Source organism: Sesamum indicum, linkage group LG2, assembly GCF_026168435.1.
Source record: "Sesamum indicum cultivar Baizhima isolate 11 linkage group LG2, ASM2616843v1, whole genome shotgun sequence".
Taxonomy (NCBI): domain Eukaryota; kingdom Viridiplantae; phylum Streptophyta; class Magnoliopsida; order Lamiales; family Pedaliaceae; genus Sesamum; species Sesamum indicum.
In genome coordinates, this window is record NC_142658.1 from 21222864 (window position 1) to 21238759 (window position 15896).

At 35.4% G+C, this 15896-nt stretch overlaps 2 protein-coding genes across 3 annotated transcripts; one reads left to right on the plus strand and one right to left on the minus strand.

Moving 5' to 3' along the window:
- Positions 1-432: 432 nt before the first annotated feature.
- Positions 433-6421, minus strand: LOC105156433 (putative isoprenylcysteine alpha-carbonyl methylesterase ICMEL2). Of its 2 annotated transcripts, none has more exons than XM_011072554.3 (11): positions 5805-6417; positions 4588-4664; positions 4342-4411; positions 4138-4218; positions 3484-3558; positions 2089-2190; positions 1867-2004; positions 1663-1728; positions 1434-1577; positions 1171-1261; positions 433-877 (listed from the first exon to the last, which is right to left on the minus strand). In XM_011072554.3, exons 1-11 carry the CDS (start codon positions 6212-6214, stop codon positions 716-718), a joined length of 1416 nt encoding a protein of 471 aa, XP_011070856.1. In that variant the 5' UTR covers positions 6215-6417; the 3' UTR covers positions 433-715. The 2 variants fall into 2 exon arrangements, with proteins under 2 accessions (XP_011070856.1, XP_020547825.1); XM_020692166.2 differs by having other exon boundaries at positions 711-877; positions 1050-1261; positions 5805-6421.
- A 4194-nt stretch (positions 6422-10615) lies between these two features.
- PHO1;H1 (EXS (ERD1/XPR1/SYG1) family protein) lies at positions 10616-15628 on the plus strand. Its single transcript, XM_011072555.3, has 13 exons — positions 10616-11200; positions 11293-11593; positions 11903-12311; positions 12389-12437; positions 12533-12604; positions 12890-13019; positions 13549-13669; positions 13776-14025; positions 14132-14281; positions 14381-14533; positions 14616-14894; positions 15109-15245; positions 15317-15628. The coding sequence occupies exons 1-13, from the start codon at positions 10976-10978 to the stop codon at positions 15405-15407; spliced, it is 2367 nt and encodes a 788-aa protein (XP_011070857.1). The 5' UTR covers positions 10616-10975; the 3' UTR covers positions 15408-15628.
- The last annotated feature ends 268 nt before the right edge of the window (positions 15629-15896 follow it).

Consider the following 15896-nt stretch of genomic DNA (forward strand, 5'->3'; position numbering starts at 1 on the left):
CTTGTAAAAGGTTCTGGGAGAAAATCAAACAAAGAAAAAAAAGGATTCCATGGCAGAAGTTTGAAAATTATTCTTGGTTATCTGAGGCCATTAGGCTGCAAGAATTTCTCTCCTTTGAGCTCACCTGGGACAAACAATTCATCAAACAAACATTCAGACACAATAAATTCAGTACCAGTTTGTAGTTAATTTCATTGACAGGAAACATCTACCATTGTTTCTGTCATTCGGATTATTAGCATTTTACTTGATTAGTTCAAGACCGTGCATGGCTTGCAGTCCAGGGTTGAAACAAGGAAGCCTTGAGATCGCCATCTACCAAACAAAATTATGGAACAAATTGTGTGTCAACGCAAATTTTTAAGGAATATTTTGAACAAATCCTGCAAAACAGTATCAATTTTTTGCCATACTTAGTGTGGCTCAAGTTGGTAAAACAGAATGATAAAAACTGATTTATGACAACTCTAGGAATCTACTCCTGGAAATCACAATTTAGCATGGTGTTTCAACTGCCTACTGGATCACATTGTTCCAATTGAATGGAATAAATCCACAGAGTCTTCTTGATACTTTGTGTCTAAGTACTACACAGCATCCAATCCCAAGAATGCCCAAATGAATAGTTTACTTACGCGACAGATGATATATACACAACATTTCTAACAATATAAGTAGTCATCCGTAGTTCCAGCTAGGAGATTGATAAGAATGATTAGAATGGGCTGACACTGCGAGCCAACTTCAACATAAATTCAGGGACTAGGCGTCTTCTTGGAGGTGCTGTAGCATCCCTCGCCCGAGCTTCCGAGTCACCAGCATGAATTATGGCAATCACATCTTCGAACATATCATCTTTGCCACCTCTCATCGGATCCTGAATTTGTGCAGATGAAGAATGTAAGAGGAACAAATAGCTGAACAAAAAAGGTAGACAAACTTCAGAAGCTTAAGTGGCCATAGATAAAAGTACATTTTGCTTTTCTTTCTTTTACCAAAAACAATGAAAATAAGATCCACAGAGTAACATGGAAACATTTGATCCGCACCATCAGATGACGATGTTATTACAGAAAAAGTCCTGGTTATGTTTATGTTGTGTCTCAGTGAATAGGACCATGTAGGGAAGCTACATGACATAAGGAGAACAGATCCATGCCAGCCAGGTACCTGAAGGAACAAATCTGTGTGCGTCTTTCCTTCATATAGAACCGATTCAGCTTGAACTCCCAAGCTCCGAAGAGTCTCAGCAAAACTTTTGCTGTAAGAACAGTAACATATCAGCCTGATTCTTGTAGATTATATGCAAAGAATGATCTGGGGAAAAAAGTGGGGTGGTGGTGGAGCTTCTATAGAGTGCTGAACTTGGACAATAATCGTGGTAGCAGCTTCTATTGTATAAAACTTTTGTAATAATCAAATGGAATTCAGACCTGGAATCGGAGGGAATTGAATAGTCTGCAGTTCCATGGAAAAGGATTATAGGAGGTAGCAGTGAAGCTGCACCTCTATTGTTTGGATCCTGCATCATTAATTCTGGAGAATGTCTTCGTAGAGATTCTTCCCCCTCCATTATGCTGTGCAGTTGAGATAAAATCATCATCCATATTATGTAGGAGGCTGTAAAGATAGGCAGTGATAGGAAATTTACAATACTCATACCCTAGAAAAATTGAGCGGTATAAACCTCGACTATGAAAATGATTGATCAGGTTCAAAAAATTGTACCTGTACATGAATGTTTTAAAGGAAGTCATTTTAATATCAATACAGAGGGAAACTAAAATTAGCTGACAGTGAGAAAATTATGAGAGGTTTCTAGTAATTAGTTGATATCCTTGAATACGGATCTGAAGACAAGCTCACCCTCCAGATAAACCAAAATAAGCTTTGATTTGAGACACACTCCAGGTACTCTTCTCTCCCCCAGCCTCTTTGATTGCCTGATCTAATAGAGCACAAGCAGCAATATGGGCACCAGCTGACTGCCCCATAAGGTATATTCTACGGAATTAACAAGCAAAAAAATTAATTCTTGTTAGATAAGTAGCCTCATAAAATAACAATAATGCAAAAACAAACAACCACCTGTTAGGATCCCCTCCATATTCAGCAATATGATTGCACACAAATGATATACCTTGAGAAGCATCTTTGACCATATCACTAATGGTTCCCTGAGGAAAGTTCCTGAAAGCAGACTAACAATCAGAGCGAATTTATTTAGGTTGTTGCCTATTATGCACATATTTTATTGCATGTGCATGGTCTTCTAATAGAAGAACAGCAACAGCTTATTATTTTGATCATATAAAAGTTTGTTCGTGTGAATCAACTGTAATTACGCATTCTCCCAAAAAGAAAGAATTTCTTAAAATTTGAAATTTGGAGTATCTTCATGTAACTATTTCATGTAATCGGCTCTCTGTACATAAATTTTATCTTCATATATAATGATAATTTGCAAAGCCGTTGTTCAGAAATCCACGGTCGCTCAATGCTATTTTTCAGGTTTTTCAAGCTGCTCATTGATTGAATGTAGATTACAGAAACAAATGAAGCAAGCTTGCTCAATTTCTTTTGGAGCCAGAACCTCTTTATCTAAACTCCGCATACTTTTCACTCTAGTAAACCTTATAGTTGATTTTTTGTTTAAGCTTCTCCACCACAAAGTTTGCCCTTTGCCTGAGAGAACCCCGTTGTTGCTTTCTGAAACCATATTTTCCATAGAAAGTGTGGTCTGACCTATGATCAAAACAGTTAAATACAACTTTGTGACCATGTAAAACTGAGTCCACTTGAACCCTTAACATGTGATACCTTCTAGCCATAAGAAACAATCTCATTTCTTAGAATAGCCAATCATAGCATGTATAAAGAGTTGAAATGTGCATCACCATTGCATTTGTCCAAGGTAGGCGGATACAGATATATATGACACCTGATTTTACAGCATCATGATAAAATTTAAGCAAAATAAGTCTTGAATCAGTAGTATTAGATGTTGGATTAAAGTTTTGTGAATATATTGGAATAGCTTGACTGGGCAGAGCTCGTAACATAATGGCACATCATCTTTTCTTGTTCTCTGGTTAATATGTGTCAGATTGAATCTAAAAATTTCTTTATAATTTGCAATAGGTTGGACATACCAATATATGGACTTAACTGCAGGTGATTGACAAGTAAAAGTATTTCTTTCAGCAGACGCTATGTGCATGAAATTAAAGTTGGTTGCATGCATGATGAAATGATGTTGTCCTAGAACCGCCTATAGATAAATTTAAAAAGAATCAAGTGTTCAACATGTGCATTCTTTTTTGCAGGCTCAGTGTTTCAAAATGCATGAATTCCCAGATAAATCAAGTACCAGGTGTGTCCTCATAGTACATGTGAAAAAACACTGTGCGCATGGCATAGAAATACATGCAGAGGTTTTACAATATTAGCATCAATCAACTAAAGAACAATAAACTCATGTACCTGTAATCTATACAAGCTACTATAACATCTCTTTCTGATAACTGTTGTCCTAGAAGAGAACCCCAGGCTTTATAACTGTATCAGCAAAAAATGCTAGTCAGAATTTGTAAAGAACTTATAGATATGATGCTTAGCTAATGAACAAATGCTACGTGATTATACTGAAACAGTTGTATAATCCACATTAATGAATATAAGATGGGGAGTACTTATTTTGGTTCATCTCAATGAGATCTCCAGCAATGAATTACAAAGAAATCTGGTTCATGGGTTCGGCCGTTGACATTTTAACATTAGTTATTCTTATCTCCTCTTCCATACTTCGGTAAGTCCATTTCATTCATTGCAAACTAACATAGAAAACCTTGAAACTTCAAAAGATCCAGTATTTTAACTGTGCTAATGTTGGGTACCTTTCTGCACAAATTGATCAGGGAAAGAACTTTTTCCATGGTCTGGATTCAGATAAGTGGTCTGCATTACTTTCTTAGGACCTATTTATCAAAATAAACTAATCTTGCTTATTATCTGAGTTTAGTTCTATTGTGTAACTAAATTAAAAGGCGAGAAGATTATCTGTACCTTGAGAATTCGAATAATCTAAAAGCATTGAAGGTACTATATTGTTGAAAGGGAACAAGAAGAAAAGCATACCCAATAATCCAGGCTCCACCTGTTACAAATGCAACAACTGGCTTTGGTCCCTCAATATTTCTTGGCAAATACAGATCAAGCCTGTACCGAAATTCTTATCATGTAAAAAACAATAAAACATAAGAAGACAAAAAGTTTCTACACTACCCTACTTTTGGCAATTGAACTTAGAATACAAATAAATGGAACTTAGTAAAACCTCACCTATTTCTGGGTTGGTCTCCGTAGACTATACCTCTACGTATTTGCTTAGAGAAGAAGTAATAATATCCAACTGTATAGAGAACAAAATAAATTTATGTGATGAAACTGCATATTTGACCAATATTAATGTTCCACAGGCAACAGAGAGAAAAGAATGCTCAAATCCAAGAATAATACGTTTGGAACATACTATAAAACCATAAATGTGAACAGTTGATGAAGCAATATATGATTATATCTGCATACCTTGAAGAAAACCAGGAAAAAGAAGGAAAGAATAACAGCCTAGGGCAAGAAATCTGGTGATCCATCTGTAACCTACCCTGAAAAAGATGAGAGCTTAGAAAATGAAGAAGTTTACCTGTCAAAAATTCAAATGGGTCACAAAATCAAATGACCTAACAGGATAAAGGGTGAATTTACTGGTATGTCCGAAAAGAAAATATCAGAAGATGATACTTCAATCTCGGTTGGTGGTGAGATTGTAATTCTATGCTTCCTTGATCAGGAAACTCGAATAATTAGTCTTTGTCGAAGTTGTTCTTGAATTAAGACTGTTTGAATCTTCACTTTAAGTAAGTCGAATAGTTTTCAAGGAAGCAGGACATGTATTTGCAATTCAAGTTCAATTAATGTCTAATTTTTCTCTCTGATTACTTCCTAATTTCAAGCACATTGGCTTCCAAGAAATGATTTTCACCCTTCCGCCAAACTGCTACTGCTTGTAAAGACTCCACTAAATTTGAGTTAACTATAGTTGTTGAGCTGGTATAATAAAGATTCCGGAAGACTGATTTGAAAGCTATGCAGTTAAATAAACTAAAAAGAGTAAGAAAACTTCAAGACAATGTTGTTTTGCTGATCGAAAAAGATAAAAAACGTAACTTTTCATCCAGTTACAGAATAAGAAAGGCCAACAAGCAAGTCTTCATATCTCTACACCTCATATGTCATCATTGTACATGAAAACTTTGTTCGAATAACTTCATATCAAATCTGTTACTGCAATTTGAAGCCATAAACTATTCAAGATAATGCAAACTGCTTGACAAATAAGAAAACATGATTAAGAAAAGACGCAACAAGAAAGTTGTATATCTCCTACTATACATTACTCAAGTATCATGCACAAGAGGTTAATGTTTGGTTATCACAACACGTCATATATCCTGGAATTTACAAGGCATCTCCTATTTCTTTGACAAAACTATCCACATTTTAACAATTTCAATTCTTCTTTTTCTTTCTTGATCAGGTACTTTTTTTAATAATTTGTAAATCTACAGCATATAGTAAGATTGCTCACAAGCACAACATTCGAACCTGTAATACACACATCAATTTTGAAACGGCCAGAAACACAGAATGATGCTCAAATCCACATATACCAAGATATCAAAATCTATGCATTTCGCGCACACACACGTACACTATAAGGAAAGAAAAACAGAGAAAATATTTACCCAAGATACCCCAACAACTTAAAGCTAAGGCGAGTAATCAAATAAGTATCAGCCGCAGCTCTTCCCACGTCTTTCCCGAAAGGCTGCCGGGGGTCAGGACAAAGAGTCAGAAGGGAGTTATCACTGGAGACGCGGCGGCGCCTCTTCTGGTGATACGCATTAGAATTAACGCCGGCGAGGGGAGCGTCCGTGTAACTCAAGGTTCTTGAAATTAAGGGTCTCTTTTCGTTCTTCTTGTCCTCCTCAAGAGACGGAGGCATGAAAATCCTGGTGGCCGCTGCGCCCAAATCATCTTCTGATCTGATCAGCATTGTGGCTGATTTGATCATCGGAGAGGACGAAGATGAGGAGGTCGCGGGGGCGGATGGAGGGGTGTTGGGATTGGATACAGGGAGTATATAGGAATGCATATTTATTTATACGTACAAATTTGGAGGAAGGAAGAGCTGGATTTGAGTTGGGACGTAGAGTGTGTGTGTGTGTGAGAGAGAGAGAGAGACCAAGATTTGCAGTAGTTAATGATTGGAAGAAAGATTTCGGCAGATGGAACGAACTGAACACCAACCGGAAAAAAAAACTGTAAGTCGGAGACTTTTTATGGAAATCTCCAATCTGAGTTTGAATTCAGAGACAGTGGGCTGATTGGGGATTCCTGATTGGACGATAGGATGTGGGCCCAGGTTAGCTTGCGTGGCACGCGCTGTCTTGTGATAACCCCGGACTCGGATGTAGTATTTTGTCATCTTGTTGCTTCTATGAATTTTGGGCCGGCCCAAAATAAACAAATGTTTGTGTTGGGTCAAGCCCAAAATGCAAAAGTTTAATTCAAATACTAGAGGGTGCTTGTCTAATTTTTCTTTTTTCAAAAAAATAATCTTAAGTTTTTGTATCCTGAACGAGAACTTATAATATGTTTTGAAAAATAAGTTACTAAAGTACTTAAATAAAATAATAAATTTAAAGATAATAGTAAAGGTTAATTTTATAATTAATTAGTACAGCCAACGTTAGAAGTTTCTGAAAAAAAAAATTTAAAAATTTATGATAAAATGTTAATCCTAAATATTTTATTAAGTAATTAGGCTTAAATATATTTTTTATCTTGCAACCTAAGTCATTTGACAGTCTCGTCCTTTAACTTTTTAAGGTAGTATTTTGGTTCTTCGTTTTAATTTTTGTGATTTTGGTTCTTTTTTCGTCAGAGTTCACACTTCTCGCCGGGAAAATGCATGTGCATCTTACATGACTTTTTAAAATTTGAATTACTATTTAAGATAGCATTTATGTCCTGTATTATTTTAATTTTCATGATTTCAGTCCTTGTTCTCCCTGGAGTTCATCTTTCTCACTAATACAAGTACATGAACTCCCACGAAAAAAAAAAAAAAACTGAAATCACAAAAACTAAAAAAATACACGACCAAAATGCTAACTTAAAACATTAGAAATCGAAAATACTAAAATTGCATTTAACTCAAAAATCTTATCAACTTATTTTCTATAAAATACCCGCAAGTATCGTATGTTATTAGCTTCTAAATAAATAAAGAAAACTGTTTCAGACAGCTTCTAAGCTGATACAAATACTCTCTGCATGATACCATATTCCATATATAATTAAAAAAATGTATTCTGATTAACGTTAATGCACGTCCAGAACTGGCATTAGGATGCCTAGCAAGATAGCCCAAATCACTTTATATCCTCCTTAAGCGTATCGTATAATATACAAATAATGTTATTTAAACCAAACATATTATAACTCCTCAGATTAAATAAAAAATAAATAAATTAAGGAATTCTTTTCTTTGTAAAAAGATCCTAAAGTCATCCAACTTCTTAACGCGTCATCTTTCTTATCCAAAAAACGGCAGTGGAAGGTATTTGAATTGAGTAAACAAAATATTATATAGTTGTAGTTGCGTTTCAAAAACAATTAATTACGTAATTTACAAATTGATAAAAGTTCTGTTTCTAATTTTTTTTCTTAGTATTATATCAATTTAATTAATCAATATACTAATATACTAAGAACAGTTAACAATAAGTTATAAATTTTAATTCAACTAATATATCAATATTATAAATAAATTATAATAACTCATACAAAGTGATATAAATATTCGTATAAAATAAGATAAATACCTATATATTCGATAAATTAAACTCGAATTCATGATCTTGAATATTTTCATGAAATCTTAATTTTAACCTTTATTAAGTGACTTTTTTGAATTATTGTAAAGGGATAAGTATACATTTGTGATGAGTTCTTGATTAACAGCAGCAGCCCCGGTGGGCAATATTCTTATACAGAAATCAAGATTGTGTTGGGGATCATGAGATGTCTGAAAGTTTCAATGCGTACATGCCGTGTGGTTCTCTTTTTTTATTTTCTTTTTTTCTAACTTTAAGAAAAAAATTGTGACAAGAAAGTTCAGGTGATGACTAATTAGCAATGTTTTTGGACATCTTACTTAGATTGGTCTTGTGTGCTTGAATTCAGATTTAAGTCTGGAAAGCACATACACCCCTGCACGAAATAGGGCCTTCTGTCAGTCTAAATGCTACATTTTTTTTGGTAAAAATTCTTGTGTGAATTAAATTTTGATAAGGGAAACTTGTATTTTTCACTGGACTTTAGTCCTATTATTTATGAAATCTTTAAAAAAAGTTACGTAATTTTACGGAATTATCACTTAACTTCAATTCTCCTATCAATTTTTATTAAAAAGTTGATAGAAAAAATTGTGTCCAAATAATGCTGTCGTTTTCCTCTATCTAAAAAAACAACGGCCACATGACTTGCACGCTTTTTTTTTTTTTTCACTCCTAGTAAAAGTTTAAAATCAGTTTGAAATGAAATTAATTTATCTAGGGGTAAAAATTCAATAAAAATGGATAATATCTCAGACAAAAGTGTTGGATAAAGATGAACAAAATCAAACCCGGTGAGATTCATGGGAATCGGGTATGCGTTTCTCAATTCCCATGTTTAGGGTGGTCTCGGATGATGTTGGATGTGCTAATACCGTCGTACATTTGTATAAGCCCCGAAACCCTTTTCCTTTTTCTCTAATGAATAATTATTTTTAAGACAGTCATGATGTTTCGATTAATGCAGATAATATCTCATCTCAGAGTGTCAGATTGACATGGATAAGCATGCACCAGATCAATTTTGTTGTTGTTATAATGTTATTCATTCAATTTTGTGAGAGAGTCTAGGTATTGCTAATCATGCCACTATAAGAAATACAATTTTTTAATTTATAATTAATTATTACTATAGTTAAAATCAAAAAATCACGGTGAATACTAATTAATTACAGTTGTGTAGTGGCTATTAGCTATTATTTCTGCAAAAAAAACCAAAACATTTGCCAGAACTAAAAACCATCGCAAATATTTTGACTATTATTAAATTTATGGCAAAAATTGATTAACTATGATCAAAACTTAAATTTTTACATCGATTTTATTTAACCATAATATAAAATATTAATTTGCCATGAGTTTTAAGCTGTACTCACTCATAATTTAAAAAAAATCAATTTTTTTTTTTTTTGGGGGGGGGGGGGGGGCGGGGGGGTTTGCAATGTATCTATTTCATTGCAGGCCACTGATCAAATCAGATTTATTCTTGTACTACATAATCTTATGTGGTTGTTGACACTTCTCCCAGAATAAATCCAGATCACCCATGCTTTTATTGTGGGATACTATCATCTAGCAAAAAGATGCAAAGACAAAAGCATATTATATACTTAGCAGAATTTCATGGCAGTGGTGGCCATTATTTAGTTATTTGCTGTAGTATTATGACTTCATGGATTAATACAGGAAGACAAGAGTTTTCAAGAGTAGTTAGCAGAAGTATATGCCCAGACTGAATCCTAAATCCTTGGATTTAGGCATGGCAGAGATGCTCCTAGTCCATTTTTAAGATGAACACTTTCTGCAATAAAACTGGGATATTCCCAACTGATTTCAACATTTGCCATTAATATATAACATGGAACCTAAATCCAGAATCATATGCTCTCACAATTATTGTACATTGTTGGAACTTGGAAGCTTAATCCATACACTATTAGTCAATACATAGTGTCCAGACAGTTTGGTATTCTTCTCATAAGAGCGAGAGGAATAGGGGAAATGGGGACAGAAGGTGGTTTACGGGTTCCGAATTTTGGTGTTCTAGTGGAAGGTATCATGTTCACAACTTGGAACTGGAAGGTGGAACTATTAGCAGGAATATTACAACTACTTAGAACCTTCACCCTCCAATAATTACTACTACTACTACTAATAGCATCTCATAAAGCACTCTTCACAATTACCTTAAACTAGTCGGTAAATTTAAACAAGTTGTTTTGAAATTTATCATAATTACAATTATTCTCTTATTATTTGAAGAATTATAAATACTCTTTTGGGATTGGGTTATTATTGTTTTTTTTTTTCTTTGTTTATTTAAAGAAGTTTTGGGCTTATTAGTATTTTCACGGGGTTAAAATGCAATTAACCCAATACAAAAGTATATGTGTTTGTTGTTTCGTGCATGGACTCTAATGTGAGTGATGTCTCTTATATTAAATAACAAGTATAGATCTTTTTCTGAGTGAAAGTGGGAGAACAAAAATTATTGCACAGCTTTTTGTTATCCTGAATTCAGTGGAATTCAGGCTGGTCTAATTAGAAACAGGCTTTGTGAGTTGCAAAAGATTCAGCCAATGAGCTCTCAATAAAAATGAGCATGTCTCGACTTAATAACAGTGCAGCATTTGCTAATCTCTGTCTTAATTTCTTATGCTTTGAGAATATTTAACAAAAATGGGCTAATATTTAGGCCCCATTTCTCATCCACAAACCGCACCTTTTGCAATAAGTCCTCATACAGACCAGCACGCCTGCCGGCGACAGTTTGGGGATTCTTCGGCGAACCTAACAAATATGCCAGTAGAAGTGGAATGAGCATAGGATAAAGATATGCAGAGGATATAATAGAATGTGCTGTCGAGCATCAGTACGCGCCCCGTCAATCAAAATTCCTTTCTCCCTCCTTAAATAATGTGTGATCGTAGACCTCTCCATTGAGACACTCACAGCTCACTGAAATTCAGACACACACATCATTTAGGCCTGTGTTGCCTGAAAAACAGCACAAGATGGTGAAATTCTCCAAGCAGTTTGAGGGGCAGTTAGTGCCTGAATGGAAAGAAGCTTTTGTTGATTACCGCCAGCTAAAGAAGGAGATCAAGAAAATCCATCTTCTCAACGATCAAAACACGAATGCCAAGAAACGGAAGGGTTCTTTACCAAACGCTATCGTTTCTTCTTTAAGAAAATACACTTGTCTTGAACATAAACAAAGAGAACCAAGAGTCATTCAAGTAACTATCTGCTTCCTCTCATTCTGTACTATAATGCAACAGTTTGATCATTTTTAACTTGGATGTTACGTCGTTTCCCTCCATTTTGTTAGGTTCATCGGAAGCTTACAGACTCAGCCAGTAGCACGGACTTGTACGAGACTGAGCTGCTGGAGCAATTTGCTGACACAGATGCTGCAGTTGAGTTTTTTGCGTGTTTGGATCTTCAACTCAACAAAGTGAACCAGTTTTACAAAACAAAAGAGAAAGAGTTTCTTGAGCGAGGCGAGTCGTTAAAGAAGCAAATGGAGATTCTCACTGAGCTTAAAACGGTGCTGAAGCAACGACACACTAAAGGGACTCCTTCGCAGGACTCAAAGGAGGAGGATTCGATATCGGGCACCATATCATGTGGTATGATGCAAAAATCTCCAGTTTATGCATAGAAAAACATGCAAGTTGACAACATTTTAGACATTTATTCATGATTGCTAACTTTACCAGTACTTGGATTTTATCTGTCAAGATATTAGTGATAAGATCATGCGTTCTTGATAGCTCCATTTTTACTCAATACGACAATCTAGTGCTAATAAGACAACAAAAATTTAGAATCTTAATAGATTTTGGATCATGGGATTTCTTGGGTGCTCATGCTTTATGGACTGTGAACTGAACATATTTTTGGAATATAACTGATAAATTTCACTCTGTTTGTCGCAGATGACGAGTCAATTAAGGATGCTATCGATGTAGAGCAGGGGCTGGAGAACTTAACTGAAGAGTTCGATAAAGAAGCCATAAAATTCTCTGAAACTCCCAAGTCCGGTGAACTGGAAAGATCAATGAGGGTGAAGAAAGAGGACGGGAAGTTCAGGTCGCTTTCTGGTCGAGTTATCAACTGCCAGGGGAAAAACTTGAGAATTCACATTCCTCTTACAAATCCAACCCGCACGTTTTCAGCCATAACTTACTTGCTTTGGGATGATTTGGTGAATCAGTCCTCTAAGAAAGGTGGCCCAGAGGGTAATAAGTTGCATATTAACAAGAAAAAGCTGCATCATGCAGAGAAAATGATCAGGGGAGCGTTTATCGAGCTCTACAAAGGATTAGGATACCTTAAGACTTATAGGTATAATCATCTTTCTTATGATTTTGCCTGATGTTAGAAAAGGAAAATTGTTGATTATGTCCTTCGCATTGTCTCAGGAACTTGAACATGCTTGCTTTTGTAAAGATTTTGAAGAAATTCGATAAAGTGAGTGGCTGCACTGCGGCCGATCTTTTAGTTCTGTGGATTTGCACTATTTCTTGCTTCCCTCGTCTTAACAGAATAACTTTACGTGCTTTCAGGTGACTAACAAACAAGTTCTTCCCATTTATCTAAGAGTGGTCGAAAGCTCCTACTTCAACAGCTCAGACAAGGTACCTCACAGCTTAAAAGTTACAATTTCATGCAAAATATCTGGTGAACAAGAAAACATGATAATTTTGGAATATTACGTCTCAGTGTTGGTAATCTGACTGGAAAATGATTGGATGAGGGATTGCGAATATAGTCCCATTATCGGATTAATCTTAAAGTGAGGGCTTTCTCTTCAACTTCAAGTTTGCACTTGCCTGGATTTCCAATCATGGGCCTAAGATTTGTGTCTCACACCATGTTGTGAAACCAATTCAGTAACCTAATAAGTTGAACTGTTTTGACAGGCTTTAAAGTTAGCAGATGAGGTTGAGGAACTTTTTGTCAAGAATTTTGCTGAAGATGACAAAAGAAAGGCCATGAAGTACCTTAAACCGTCCCAGCGAAAAGAATCGCATGCTGTGACATTTTTCATTGGTGAGTTTCTGGCAATTAATTCAATGCCGCGACATTGGACCGTAGTAATGAAAAATGACTAGATTTTATTCAAAATTTATTTCCTTTCAAGAGCAGAGAAGAAAAACATTAAAGATTAAAACACGAAATTTGGTTAACAGGGCTGTCTGATAACCTTTAATTGGCCGTGAAATCCTGAAGAAAAAGGGTCCACTTTTTTGGGGTGCTCTGTAAAGAAAGGCCCGTTGAAGCCATTATTAGCTTGAGTGACAGCATGAATAAAACTTCAAAAGACCCTCAATTTTGAATGTCATCTCACCTTTAGTGTCAGAAATCAAAGTACAGTCCGTGTCTGAAATGGAGTGAATTGTAGTTCAAACTATAGCTCGTGGCCTCATCTCTATCCTTAAAGAGGAGCAAGAATGGAAAAAGATTTGACATAGTTGGGATAATCATTATTGACATATGTTCATTACCTCTCAATATTGTTCACTGGTCTTGGGTAAAATTAGCCAATGATAAACAGCTATTTCTATTCAATAACCTGCAGGTTTGTTCACTGGGTGTTTCGTTGCACTTTTCGTGGGATATGTGATCATGGCTCATATTACCGGAATGTACAGATCTAATTCAGACACGATGTACATGGAAACAGTCTACCCTGTCCTTAGGCAAGTGCTAAATTTTGAGATATTATTATCATGTTTAATATAGTGGTACTTGAATTTTCCTGATGTCTGCAAATCAGCTACCTGAATTTCTGATTCTAATTTGCAGCATGTTTAGCCTATTGTTTCTACATTTCTTCCTATACGGATGCAACATTTTTATGTGGAGAAAGACGCGTATAAATTATAGCTTCATCTTCGAACTATCCCCAACAAAGGAGCTTAAGTATAGAGACGTGTTCTTGATTTGCACCACATCGATGACTGCTGTAGTTGGCATCTTGTTTGTTCATCTCTCGCTCGTGGCAAAAGGGTATTCTTATGCTCAAGTTCAAGTCATCCCAGGACTTCTACTGCTGGTAATCACTGACCTTATTGAAGCCCATCGCCACAAATATTAAGATCAATAAGCACACACATGTTCTTGTATTAATGCTTCCTAATAGCATCAATTCTTTTCTGCAGCTTTTCATTGTAGTTCTGCTTTGTCCCTTCAACATCATCTACAAGTCAAGTCGTTACCGTTTGCTCACAGTACTAAGAAATATCGTCTTATCGCCTCTGTATAAGGTTGTGATGCTGGACTTTTTCATGGCTGATCAACTTTGTAGCCAGGTAATGCATCCATCAAAAACTGCAAATTCATTCCGAGTAATTGTGAAATTTTTCTAAGTATAGTACTATAACCCGTTTGCGTTATGAATTGTCCATCAGGTACCCATGCTTAGAGATTTAGAGTACATAGCATGCTACTATATAACTGGAAGCTATAAAACTCAGGACTATAACTACTGCATGAGAACCACATACTACAGAGACCTTGCTTATGCAGTCTCCTTTCTACCGTATTACTGGAGAGCTATGCAGGTTTAGCATTACTACATTTTTTTAAGGCGAGCATTTCTTAGCTTGTTGATAGAAAACTTAAACGCATCTTATTTGTTAACAGTGTGCTCGAAGATGGTTTGATGAAGGGCACAAAAGCCACCTCGTCAATCTAGGCAAATACGTGTCTGCAATGCTGGCAGCCGGAGCCAAAGTGGCATACGAGAAGGAAAAAAGTGTTGGATGGCTTTGCCTAGTTGTAATCATGTCAACTGCCGCAACTGTATACCAACTTTACTGGGATTTTGTAAAGGACTGGGGCTTGCTCCAGTTCAACTCCAAGAATCCATGGCTAAGAGATGAATTAATGCTTCGCCAAAAGTTTATATACTTTTTCTCTATGGTATATGCCGATGCTCCTCTCTCCCTTTCACTATTTAGTCCACCAGTTTACATCAAAGAACACTATCTTTAAGTCTGGATCTAATTCTTTATAATCCAAACGAAAAAATCCGCTATATCAACCGATCACCAAGATTCTTGCAAATACATAGTTAAGTACAAGAATGCTGGTGGTTTTCCAGTTGAAACTGAAGAAACTACATTACTTAATGCAGGGATTAAACCTTGTACTCAGGCTAGCTTGGTTGCAAACAGTTTTCCACTACAATTTCGGAAAAGTAGACTACAGAGTGACCATGCTGTTCTTAGCAGCACTTGAGGTTGTCAGAAGAGGGCAGTGGAATTTTTACAGGTAAAAATCTGATGATGTTAAGATTTGTGATCCATACTTATCCCAATGGTCTAATGCATCTGTTTTTGCAGGTTGGAGAATGAGCATCTAAATAATGCAGGCAAATTTAGAGCTGTGAAGACAGTGCCACTTCCTTTTCATGAAGTGGATGAGCAAGACTGAGAGCAATTTGCTACAGTTGCATATGGGTACAAAATAGTGCTAAGTTAGGGCCATGCACCTTATTCTTCTGTTGTACAAGTTGATGCTCAAGATATCATCAACTTAATCTTTTAATTTTTCTTTTTCTTTCTTTCATGATTCGAATTAAAGAATAAAATATACTTGTATACCAAAATTTTTGCACGTGTCGACAACGCTAAACTGCTTTTCTGCAAGTAAAATCGATTGGATTTTTTATTTTAAATTAGTGGTTTATTTTATGTCCTATGCTGTTTAAAATGTGTATTTTATGTACGTCGAGTGCATATGTGAAATGAAATATAAAATAATGTAATGATTTAACTATACAATTCACACAGTACACCAATTTGAAATAACGTTTTTCTAAAATATATTTATTTAAATATAATAATACCAAAAAAATATGTAAAATATTTATAAAATTGTAATTTAAATTGAAAAACCATAGTGAATATTAATCAACCACAG